The following is a 12,500-nucleotide window of genomic DNA, read 5'->3' as shown; positions in this document are numbered from 1 at the left end:
AAACAGACAGAAATGACAAATCTCACACTGAGTCAAAGGCCAAAGAATAAAAATGTGTTTTAAGACGTGATTTAAAAACAGGCAGTGAGGGGGACAGTCTGACACGTAGAGGCAGCTGAAAAGGCCCGGTCTCCCCGGAGCTGTAGCCTGGCACACCTGAGAGTGCGTAGAGGTACATGTGCCACTAAAACATCCGACAGGTAAAATGGAGCGAGCTCATGTAATGATTTATAAACGAAAGTTAAAATTTTAAAATCAATCCTGAAACGTACAGGGATCCAGTGAAGGGAGGCCGGCACGGTCCCTGTTAAAAGACGAGCTGCTGCATGTTGGACCAACTGTAGTCGTGAGAGGGAATTCTGGGTAACACCAACATAAAGAGCATTACCGTAGTCAAGGCGGGACGAAGTAAGAGCATGGATGACTCTTTCAAAGTCATTAAAAGACAGACACCCAGATTTCTAACAGTGGATTTTAGGTATGGACTTACAGAGCTCGGGTCTGTGTGGGGGCCAACACAGTCATGTGACTGTATCATTGATGCAGGTTGATTATGACACCAGACAACATTAGTTCATGTTTAACCAGTGGATTCATGTGTCATCTGAAATCTTAAGCAGCGCTAATACTGACATTTATGTTAATAGCAAAGGTCACGTTTGCTAGCCTAGCATTAGCTTCAGTGCTTCCAGTGGGGGTCGGTCTTCACCTTCAACATCTGGAAAATGTATCTGCTCATTCATCGACGTGCTCAAAAGAAGGTGAAGTGAAAAAACACAGGATTTATTCAGACATTAAAGTTCCCACCCTCAGTGTGACGTCAGAGGAAAATGGCTGCCGTGTGAATATGGTCTATGAAGGTGGAGTGGGGAGAATCCGGCTGTGACATCATCATCAGATGTTTTGATTAAAGCTGAAACAGCTGAGGACAAACAGCTGATTCTGGATCCTGACTTAGAGACGTTCAATGACTCTAAAACTCCGTCATATCAAACTCCACAGAGACGTTTTCCTCAGGATGACCATGGACACTAGCTGAAAGCTCTGACCAGCTTTTACAGTAGATGTTCATCTGGTTCATTTCTCACCTGGAAAACAAACTGAATGAGAAAACACGACGCAGCAGCAGGACCTGAGCTCAGGTGGACTCCTGATGTCTCATGAGACCAGACTGACAAACGTCTCCCAACTCAGTGTTGTGTTAAACCGTCTCACCACCTGGTCTGGACCTGGTCCGGATCAGGTCTGGATCTGGTCCGGATCAGGTCTGGATCAGGTCTGGATCAGGTCTGGGCATCTACACTTCCCTGATACCTGGTGACCTGATGAAGACAGTGAGACACAGTCAAAAGCTCCAGAAGTGAACGGACCTGGTGTTGAGACGGTTTCAATGAGTGAAGACTGTTGGTTCTGAAGCTGCTGCTCCTCGCTGTCGCACTGTGGATCGTTTATCAGGTACTCCACATGTTCTGCTGCTCCGAGGCCAGACTGAGGTTTTGGGGTGTGGGTGGTTACCTGGGTTACCTGGGTTACCTAGGTTACGTGGTCCGGCTCCAGCAGCCTCCTCCTCTGCTGGCTCTGAATCTGATCCACTGACCCGGAGTCAGTGGACCCTCAGAGAGAGGAGTGTCATGTGACCGTGTCTCATCACACCTCAGTGACCCGGGACCCTTTGTGTTGTGGTTAAGACGCTGGTACCAGGGCTGACCCCAATGTTTGTTGCCTTGGTAACCAATGTCCAAATTTGTATTTGAATGCTTCGGGTTTTTGTTGTTGATGTTTTTTTTTTGTTTGTTTTTTTTTTTAAATTAATATATTTGCATCACCACAGAAATCCCACATTATTTATTACGCTGCATTAATTCTTATTATTAGTTATTCTCAGACAAGGACGTTCAATCTCAGTGATGACTCTCAGCTAATGAGACCATGTGATCATGTGACCATATGACAACCACACTACACAGATGTGGATCTGTGAAGATGAAATCTGAACTGACCTCAGGATTTTCACAGTAAAAGTGTTTTTATTTGTTTGCCACCGTTTTCTAAAAATATCTGTTGGCTCGTCTTAAAAGTTTTTCTGATGTCAGGACCTGAGAACCTGAGAACCTGAGAACCTGAGGACCTGAGAACCGGAGAACCGGAGAACCGGAGAACCAGGGTCTCCTGGAACGAACCGACCTCGGCTAAAGTCAAAGGTTTTTAACAAGCACTTTGTCTGAAGCAAACTGAGGCTACATCCACACGAAACAATCTCTGTCCACACTAACACGCCTAAAAACACTCACCTACACTGAGCATGTGCAAGCTGGTGTAAACAGGAAGTAGATTGTCTCCAGCAAAGACAGTTGTAGCATTAAAACAGAGAATGTAAGTGAACAACAGCTGCAAAGACAACAAGGTCAGTGACACTGTCATTCACCATCATGTTGTATTCACCACTGGTAGTCCAGGCTGATGACAGCCAATCAGGAGAGACCGTGGCTGTGACCTCATCGTTTACAAAGGTCTCAGTTTCTGTTCAGACTACAACACAACCCCAGAGTTTTCAAAATAAAACACAACACCAGATATTTCAAAATAAAACAGATCCTGCAGCATTTCCAAAAGTCTGTTTTGGGGACTGAAAAGCTCTGGAGTAGTTTGGACCGGAGGAGGAGACGTAGTAGTTTGGACGTAGCCTCAGGTCTTCAACCTGATGAGCTATCAATCAGTGACTAAAACAGTCTCAGGTCTCAGGTCGGGTTCGGGTTCTGGTCTTACGGATGCAGGGATCTGTCTTGAATCTAAAAGAGCACAGACCTAAAAGACACAATCCTGCACATGTTCTTTTCTTTGTTTGTGTTTGTCCCTGGTTTAAAATGATGAAGAGCTGTCACTGACACATGATGATGATGATGACGATGATGATGGTTTGTAGCTATTCTGACTCCAGAGCAAAACCAGGATCCTGGAGGCGAGAGCTGCGGCACTGTTACCAAAAAACAAACAATAAACTAAAAGAAGAAGAGGAGGAACGAGGATTACCGTGACGACTACTGAACTACGTTACCTTGACGATGTTTCACTGGAACGAGCCGGTGTTTGGACGGACTGGACTTTCATTGATCCAGACGCTGGTTCTGAGTGAGTTCTGTCCCAGCAGAGACTGGGAACACTGGGAACACTGGAGCTGGGACTCGAGAACCCTGTGGGGACACTTCCATGATGTCATAAGTGAAGGGGGGGGGGGGGCACTGTACTGCACACTGAGGGCCTGAAGGAGAACTGCTGAACAGATGAAATGTTATTTTTGGTGTGGAGGAACAGTGACGTTGTGATCTGTCATCTTTGGTGCATTTTTGTGCAGTCACCTGTTAATAAAACAGTGTGGGCGGGGCTTACGTGTGTCTGGAGGTGGAGCTTCTTTCTGTCATAGTGTTGCACATGAATCAGTCGTGGTGAACATTCACACGTTTTACGGGTCTTACACGTGTGTGTTTCACCTGCATGTGTGAAATTCAGTAGGTACATGAAACACGCCGAGACCCACAAAAAAGCCTCTTGCACCCATGTCTTAGACCCAACAGGAAGTCAGCCATTTTGAATAAACTCTGCAATTTAAGCGCCATTTTTGCAATTTAGGGGGGGTCGTACTTTAACAAACTCCTCTTAGAGAATTAATCAGATCAACATAAATCTCTTTCATTGCTGCAAATACTTTACGCTTCTAAGGAACTCCCTTAGCTAAGGAGAAATTCAACTTCAAGCGTCAGACTTAAGTAGAAAACTTAAGGTGTTTTGTGCATCCGGCCCCAGGAATCACTTAAATTCAGTTGAACTGTTGCACAAAACCCGTTGACCAGAGTTCACCTCGGTGAAGTTCCCATCAGAACAGGAGGATGAGATAGTGGCTTCTTTTAATGCCAGCAAACATACGGTCTCCATGGAAACTAGAATTGTTCTTACCATTTTTTCTTTACTAAGAAAACCTTTGGAGAGATTCTGTGCAGCAACTTTAAGTACTTCCCTCAGCCGAGGAGAAAGCTAATGTTTTTTGCAGCTCCAGATCCAAACCAGCTTCATGACACTTTTCATTACAGTAAAACAAACTCGCACAGACACTGACGGTACAGCTGATCTCCTAGAGCGACTGATGTCATCGTTTTGGCAGAATTAGGTAATGCACCCACACAGGTAACAGGTGGAGACGCTCACTTCCTGTCTAACAACTCATTGCCCTGTCTCACCTCTGTAGTTCCTCACCCTCCAGATGTTGTCCAGAATCTGGATGCAGAGCCAGACATCTAGGAGAGGAAAACAACGACCAGTCAACATCTTCATGATCAGTTTGACCTTCCCGCCCTTCACTGCTCACATGACTTGTTTCCTTCCCACAGATCGAGACGCCACCGTTCGCTGTCGGTCCTTCACTGTTGTGTGGTCAAACGCAACACACGGCGATGCTCGTGAGCGTTCTGCATAGGGTGACCAGATGTCCCCGTTTTTAATGTTTGTAATTAAAAACAGACGTCTAGTGTCGCGCTTGTCTTGGCCAACAGTGGTGGCTAGCTGCTAGCTACAACAGCTCCACACGTGAAGCTAAAACCATTTAAATAGAGTTATCCAATCAGATGTTTCTTTTTTGTTGTTTCTAGGCAGAGAAAAGGTCAGCTGGTTCACACATTGGTTAGGAGATCATAACTGGGCAGTAAACTAACAAATACAAACATAATGCAAACAAACTGAACGACTGCTTCAAAGGTAGGGAGTCATCGTTTTATCAGTTGGCCTTCACAATAGTTAATTACAATACAACAGTTACTATAATTAGTTACAATAGTCCCTATTTTTTTATTTCATAGGTAAAAACATTGGTTACTTTAATGATTTATTGACGACTGACCTGGAAATGTCCTGGTTCTGGTCACTGACAGACACGTGAGGGTTAGTCTTCACAGTGGACGTCTCAGAGCACCTGAGGGAGGAGGACAGGTGAACTGTCCCAACTCTGTTACTGTGAGTTTGTTTGAACTCTGGATCATTCTCACCATCAGCATCCTGAACCTGAACCGGGAGCAGAACCTCAGCTGGACCCACAGCAGAACACAAGTTGTTCCTGTCAGTCGTCCTCTCAGACACATGAGACACCTGACAGGAGAACCCACCTCAGTCCTCTCTCACCTTGATTGTCATATTAAAATGCGCCTGTCTGATGATCCCGCCTCGTGATGTCGGTACACACCCGAGAGCGTGTGAACAGCCTCTGTCACCAAGACAACGGCTGTGTGTTCTGGTCCAGAGGCTGTTGGCTCATCAGTAGGTCAGACCTGTTTGAGTCTGAGACCACGACCTGGTTCTCACACCTGACAACAGTGTGATCTGGATCAACACAGACCAGTCTGATGTCAGACTGTTGCACTAAAACAAAGACTGACTCAGACACCTTAACTCCAGACTAACTCAGGCCAAAGACCGATGTAACCACGGTAACAATCAATGACACCCGCACTGATCAGCAGCACCAGACAACAACAAACAGGAAAACAACGTTGTTATGGAGAGAGCAAAGAAAAGAGAGTTTTTAGAGACTAAATCAGATTTGAATTTTTATTGTTTCACTCAAGTCAAAAAAGAAAAGCCTTAATTTACCCAGAATGCATTGTGCCACAGTCTGCCAACAGATAGTGAAGAACTAAGCTGCTTTGTGCAGATGAATTCGGACTCTGACTGTTTGTTTGATGTAAGAAACAAAGTCTCCTGGACTTTTTCCCAGAGCAGGATTTTTCTTCAGCTGTTGTTGCTTTTACTGATGTGAAGAAACTGAGTCTTTCTCCCACAACATTAGGACTTTATTACAGGATTATCATGTGACTGTGATTCTGTTGCTGGAGTCAGACTCATGGCTGCAGGGGGGGGTGTTGTGACAGGGCTGGGTCTCAGACACTTCCCCGCCGTCGGGCGTCGGGCCGCAGGCAACACGTGGCGTCCCAGAGAACTCCGGCTTCAACTTTTTAAGGCCGATAGGACTGAAACACACAACATCCACAGTCCAGTCAGACTCAGTGAAGTGGATCAGAACCATGTGGATCAGATCCCACTGATGCAGGACCTGATCGCAGATCTGTCAGCTCTTCATAAACACACAGTTAATGTGTTTCCTAAAGCTGCAGTGTCAGCCTGCTGACATTTACTGTTCCTGAGAGATGATCGATCAATCAATCAATCAATCAATCAATCAATCAATCAATCAATCAATCAATCAATCATCCGAATACTTGATTGATGCTTTATTGAATTCGGTTACGTTACAGTTGCTCCCTCAGGAAAGGAAATGTGGCAAAGAATAGAGAATAAGAAATAAGATTATAAGGATAAAGATCATTATATATTATCATGTTATTATTATTATTATATATTATTATATTGTATGTGTGTATATATATATATATGTGTGCACATGTACATTGCTGATAATACCACATTATTACTATTACTATATATCATTGCTATCTATTATTATTAAAATTACTATTGTTGTATACAATCAACATCCTATCATACACACACACACACACACAAATATATATAAAAATAAAATAATATATAAATATATAAAATATATAAAACATATATAAATAATGAAACTTATATTCACTTATATTTGTTATGTATGTTTGTCACTTTGCTACACAAGCTCCATGTATGTCATCATTTATTCACTAAGCCTGTCTTATTAGTTTTTGTGGTGTTCATATATGTATTTTATATATTATCTCAGGTGTTTTTCCAGGACACAGAAGAACTCAGTGAACTCACCGGTATCCGCTGTAATCAGGTTTACAGTGTCTCACCCTGGAGCGACTGGACATTCCTCCACAGAGTGGGTCACATGAACTCCACAGCCTCCAGCCGTCCCAGGTGCCCTTCACTACAACACACACACACACGCACACGCACACGCACACACACACACACGCACAGACACACACACACACACGCACACACACACACACGCACAGACACACACACACACGCACACACACACACACGCACACACACGCACACACACGCACAGACACACACACACACAGACACACGCACACACACACACACACAGACACACGCACACACACACACACACACACGCACGCACACACACGCACGCACAGACACACGCACAGACACACACACACACGCACACACACACACACACACACGCACACACACACACCAACAACAACAAGAACAAAAGCATGTGATTGGCTGGTGATCAAATCTGTTAAGGCTGCTCCATGTCACATCTGAGATGACTAATCTTTAATGAGGGGCCAATTTATTTATTGATTTATTTATTTTTGGCTGGATGCAACAGCGGGGCCGCTCCTGACTGACTGACTGACTGACTGACTGACTGACTGACTGGTTATATTTCCACCATTGGTCAGCCAACTGCCCCATGTTTGGACTGTGTACAGATGCCAACCGGGGCATTAGTGCTGCACCTCTTGTTTTGTGCAGTCTACTGAGCCGCTCTTGTTTCCCGGCTGCTCGAGAACTACAGGGAAGAGGAGGAGAACTTCCAATACATTGAGCCTCGCCTCCGTTACAGCAAATGAACTACTTTGATTCCATGGATCATTATTACTAAAGGAGGCGGAGGAATAACTCAACATCAGACACAGAGAGAGGAGAGAGGGAGGGAGGGAGGGAGAGAGAGGTCATCGCTAACTGCTAAAGAAGCTAGCAGGAAATGAGACAGTACACTTACCGTAGCACAGCAATAAAAGCCCTGTTAAGACATAAAGGGTTTCTGTCCACTGAAACACTACAGGGGTTTTAATTTGAAACTATTACAGGAAGTGTTGAGTCGTATTACGCAATGCAGAAACTTAAACAAGACTAAAATATCTGACCAACTCTACATATCAAACACAGTGAGTTGGACCGAAGGACCTGCCTCTAATGAAAGTCTGTTACCTGCTGCAGGTAAATAAAGGCCCTGCCCACATTTTGAGGAAGTACAGCAGTAGAAAACTGAAAGATATTGTTTCTCTTCTGATGTTCTCTCTGATTATTTCAGTAAGTCGAGCTGAAATCACAGCTTAGTCTTTGTCTTTACCTGATGTGTTTGGTGATGTCATCAGACCTCTTGGTCAAGGTAAGATTTGGTTTTACGGTTCAGGTTAAAATGGGGTTTAGGCTAAGGTCAGGGGAACACACAGAAAGACAAATGTGTGTCACCCACAGTCACAGTTGTGGACATCATAGCAGACCCGACTGTGCGTCCGTTCGGATCCTTCGCAGATGGACCCGTTATGACCTCGATGCAGACAATGACGCAATCGAGTCTGACTGCCGCCCGACATCCTACAGGTGATGTTCTTGTTACCATACAGGGATTTACACGGGGTCCACGACGACCACGGCGACCACACACCATCCACTGCAAACAGACAGAAGGTATGTATGGATTTAGTCACTGATTAATGTGTTGCGCACTGGAACATCACCTCCATCACTGTGACACCTGGGAGTCATTATCACCTGTACATAAACACCTGGGAGTCATTATCACCTCTACGAACAATCTTGTGTGTACCTGGACAGTGTACGTTGGTTGTACAGATAATGGTTCGACGTCCCTCTCCAGGACATTGCTGGCCACCATGTTCAGAGGCGGGGCTGTCACATTTCCTGACTGACACCCGAAGCCCCACCCCACAGGTAACAGAGCAGGGAGTGTAGGGAGACCAAGAGCCCCATCCTCCATCCACTGGTAGAAGACAGACAAAATAGACAGCGGAAGACAGAGAGTCATTGTCTGTTTCTACTTTGAAGGTGCTTTCAGGCAGAGAGCTGCTGCTCTGCTTCCTGGGCTGGGCGTGGCCTGTGAACCTGATACCTGGGAGTCGGTCATCATCTCTGCTGGACACCTGAGAGTCATTAAAATACCTGGGAGTCGTTATCGTCTCTATGTGGACACGTGAGAGTTGTTAACACCTTTATGTGGACACCTGGGAATAAAAACACCTAAGAGTCGTTGACACACCGGGGAGGCGTTGGAACAGCGATAGGACAGACAGGTAGACACAAAGACAGATGTACCTGGGCAATGAGGCAGGTGGTTGCATTTTCCTGTCTGGTGGGTTTCACCTTGGCATGGTTTGCCGGGCGGAACGGATGAGGGGGCGGGGTTAGAACAGGAGCGCCGGCGGCTCCTGGGAGGAGCTTGGTTCTTTGAGATACAGGAAGAGGGACAATCGCTCCAGCTGGACCAACCGGTCCAGAACCCGTCAACTGTTACAGACAGAGAGAGGAAGTGACGCTGCTGACGGACGTGGTTCTTACCAACACAGAGGCCAAATAATACGTTGTACATGATCATGACTGAACGTCCAGGACTGAACTGAAACCAGGGAAACTGAAATTCTCTTCTCTGTTTTGTCTCTTGGCTCCTTTGGACTCTTTTAGTGCGCTTTGGTCTGGTGTCAACAAAATAAAAGTCCCTATCATTGGCTCATCACAGCGATAGAGAAAAAGAACAATGAAAGTTTAAAAAAAAAACAACAACTTTCATTTCAAAAAAACTGTTTTTGAGGATAATTTTGTTTGAAAATATTTAAAAACATAATATTTAATATATATATATAAAAAATCTTTTCACAGAGGCAAGACAATTTATTTGTACGTCACATTGTCATACACAGAGGTCATTCAACGTCCTAACAGAAATACAAGAAGCATAAAAACACACATTATAAAATATAAGTAGATCAAAGTGCAGAAATGACATTTAGCCCCGCCCACATGTTGGGAACCACTGACCGAGAGAGTTTACCCCCACCAGGGGGCAGAGTCGGACCTGACTGTGTGTGTGTGTGTGTGTGTGTGTGTGTGTGTGTGTGTGTGTGTGTGTGTGTGTGTGTGTGTGTGTGTGTGTGTGTGTGTGTGTGTGTATGTGTGTGTGTGTGTGTGTGTGTGTGTGTGTGTGTGTGTGTTGTGTGTGTGTGTTACCAGGACAGGGGCTCCGACAGATGCTGGTCTGAGTGTTCGATCCTCACACAATCGACCTCCATGCTTTGGGGCGGGGCTGTTACAGATCCTGATTGATAGCCTAAGCCCCTCCCCACAGGAGGTAGAGCACGGCCCAGCCGGAGACCACTCCCCCCAGTTGCCGTCCACTGCAGAGACAGCCAATCAGAGCGCACGTCAGCTTTTCATTACTTTACCTGACATCTTGGTTGATCAGTTCCTCTCTCACCTGGACAGTTGGGCAGGTCGCTGCAGTCCTCTTTCTGGAAGTAATCTCCAGGGCAATGATTACCAGGTGGGTCCGTGTCATTGGAGGGGGCGGGGTTAGTGCAAGAATGATAGCGCACTTTGGAGGGGGGGGTGACATCACTGTGCTGGTCATCGATACACGAACCAGAACACTGAGACCAACTGGACCAGCTGGACCAACCCCCATGGACTGAGACAGATAGAGAGAGAGAGACAGGTAGTGAGAGAGAGACAGACAGACAGACAGGTAGTGAGAGAGAGAGACAGGTAGATAGAGAGAGAGAGACAGGTTACCTGGACAGGTGCGTGGTGGACATTCCTCCTCCCTCTTTGAAGGACCAGTGCAGGACAGAGGACACTGAGGACTGGAGCAGACTCTCGTTGTCTTCCTGACTCCGCCCACTGTCCCACAGGGGCAGGCTGACCAGGGGAGCCAGGAGCCCCACCCCTTTGCTACAAGCACACACACATTAATGTTAGTGTGTGTGTGTGTGTGTGTGTGTGTGTGTGTGTGTGTGTGTGTGTGTGTGTGTGTGTGTGTGTACCGTCACAGCAGCTGCTGTTGCACGGCTCCATCTGCAGCCTGAAGTCAGGGTTGTCACAGTCACCGAGTCCAAAACAATTCCTGCTCCTCTGCCTCACCCCCTCCCCACACAGGATGTTACAGGGTGACCATGACGACCAGGAAGACCACACTGCGATACTGAACACACACACACACACACACACACACACGCACACACACACACACACACACGCACACACACACACACACACACGCACACACACACACACACACACACACACACACACACACATTTTCAGAGTCACATGACAGTCACAAGCAGCATGGGGCAGTAAGGGGCAGTATGTGTGTGTGTACTGACCCACAGGACCGACACCCGCCGTTTGTTGCCTGGTAACCGTACTTCGGGTTCTGACAGCAGTCGTCCTCGTCCACATCGCCGATCTCTTCATGACACTCACCTGACTTCAGGTTGAAACGTGCAAAGCACCTCACACACTCTGCGCACACACACACACACACACACACACACACACACACACACACACACACACACACACACACACAGAGGGTCATGAATGATTTACATTTATATTTCCTCTTGTCACAGGTGTGACGGGTGTGACAGGTGTGACAGGGGTGACAGGTGTGACAGGTGTGACAGGTGTGACGGGGGTGACAGATGTGACAGGGGTGAGAGGGGGGACAGGTGTGACAGGTGTGACGGGGTGAGAGGGGGGACAGAGGGGACAGGTGTGACAGGTGTGACGGGGTGAGAGGGGGGACAGAGGGGACAGGTGTGACAGGGGAGACAGGTGTGACGGGGGTGACAGGTGTGACAGATGGGACAGGTGTGACAGGGGAGGACAGGTGTGACAGGTGTGACAGGTGTGACAGATGGGACAGGTGTGACAGGTGTGACAGGTGTGACAGGTGTGACAGGTGTGACAGGTGTGACAGATGGGACAGGTGTGACAGGTGTGACAGATGGGACAGGTGTGACAGGTGTGACAGGTGTGACAGGTGTGACAGGTGTGACAGATGGGACAGGTGTGACAGGTGTGACAGATGGGACAGGTGTGACAGGTGTGACAGGTGTGACAGGTGTGACAGGGGAGGACAGGGGTGAGGGGAGGAGGAGCTCTCTTCAAATGGTTTTTAAAGACACATGACTCCAGAGTTTCAAAAACTCTTTCAGTGCTTGAAAACTCGTCGTGTGGAACGGAGGTGAAAAGAAAAAGAGATGTTTTAAAATGAAAAGGTGCAGTGTGGACGGAGCCTCAGGCTGATTGAAGGCCAGACTGCTGCGTCCTGGACGTCCTGTGAAGGAAGGGGTCCACCTGAAGGTGAGAGAGAACCATGGTCCGGACCAGGAGCTGGGTGGAGGACAGGTAACACCTGATCTCTGATTGGTCCCTTCCACAATGATGTTAGTGCGTGAGCAGGTGTTTTAACCAGTGGAAAAGGCTGAACCCAGACTGAGCAGAGGAAAGTCATGTTGTGTGTGTGTGTGTGTGTGTGTGTGTGTGTGTGTGTGTGTGTGTGTGTGTGTGTGTGTGTGTGTGTGTGTGTGTGTGTGTGTGTGTTTGTTTGTGATTTTCAGGATTTCGACACAGGGTAAAGTTTCTTCATGTTTCCCATCATCAGTTACGCAATTTTCAGGCAAATGTCCCGAAAAAACAAAACAAGTAAAAAACAAATAATAAAG

General features: G+C 46.7%; 2 protein-coding genes across 4 annotated transcripts in view; one reads left to right on the top strand and one right to left on the bottom strand.

The window, feature by feature from the left end:
- Positions 1-3,382, top strand: part of LOC130184635 (uncharacterized) — an 11,960-nt gene extending 8,578 nt beyond the window's left edge. For all 3 annotated transcript variants that reach the window (XM_056400626.1, XM_056400625.1, XM_056400624.1), the window contains one exon: positions 1-3,382. This exon is cut by the window's left edge and continues 1,080 nt beyond it. The gene's annotated coding sequence lies outside the window, so the exon portion shown is untranslated.
- Positions 3,383-5,578: 2,196 nt separating this feature from the next.
- LOC130185278 (properdin-like) overlaps positions 5,579-12,500 on the bottom strand; it is an 8,510-nt gene continuing 1,588 nt past the window's right edge. Inside the window, 11 exon segments of the mRNA XM_056401653.1 lie at positions 5,579-6,011; positions 6,802-6,913; positions 8,231-8,428; positions 8,585-8,758; positions 9,091-9,282; positions 10,000-10,044; positions 10,047-10,166; positions 10,247-10,456; positions 10,561-10,719; positions 10,812-10,969; positions 11,154-11,292. Of these exon segments, the coding sequence (XP_056257628.1) occupies positions 5,849-6,011; positions 6,802-6,913; positions 8,231-8,428; positions 8,585-8,758; positions 9,091-9,282; positions 10,000-10,044; positions 10,047-10,166; positions 10,247-10,456; positions 10,561-10,719; positions 10,812-10,969; positions 11,154-11,292 (1,670 nt within the window). The 3' untranslated portion in view covers positions 5,579-5,848.

The sequence above is a fragment of the Seriola aureovittata genome, chromosome 17 (assembly GCF_021018895.1).
Source record: "Seriola aureovittata isolate HTS-2021-v1 ecotype China chromosome 17, ASM2101889v1, whole genome shotgun sequence".
NCBI lineage: Eukaryota > Metazoa > Chordata > Actinopteri > Carangiformes > Carangidae > Seriola > Seriola aureovittata.
This window is presented reverse-complemented; position numbering and strand designations above follow the sequence as displayed.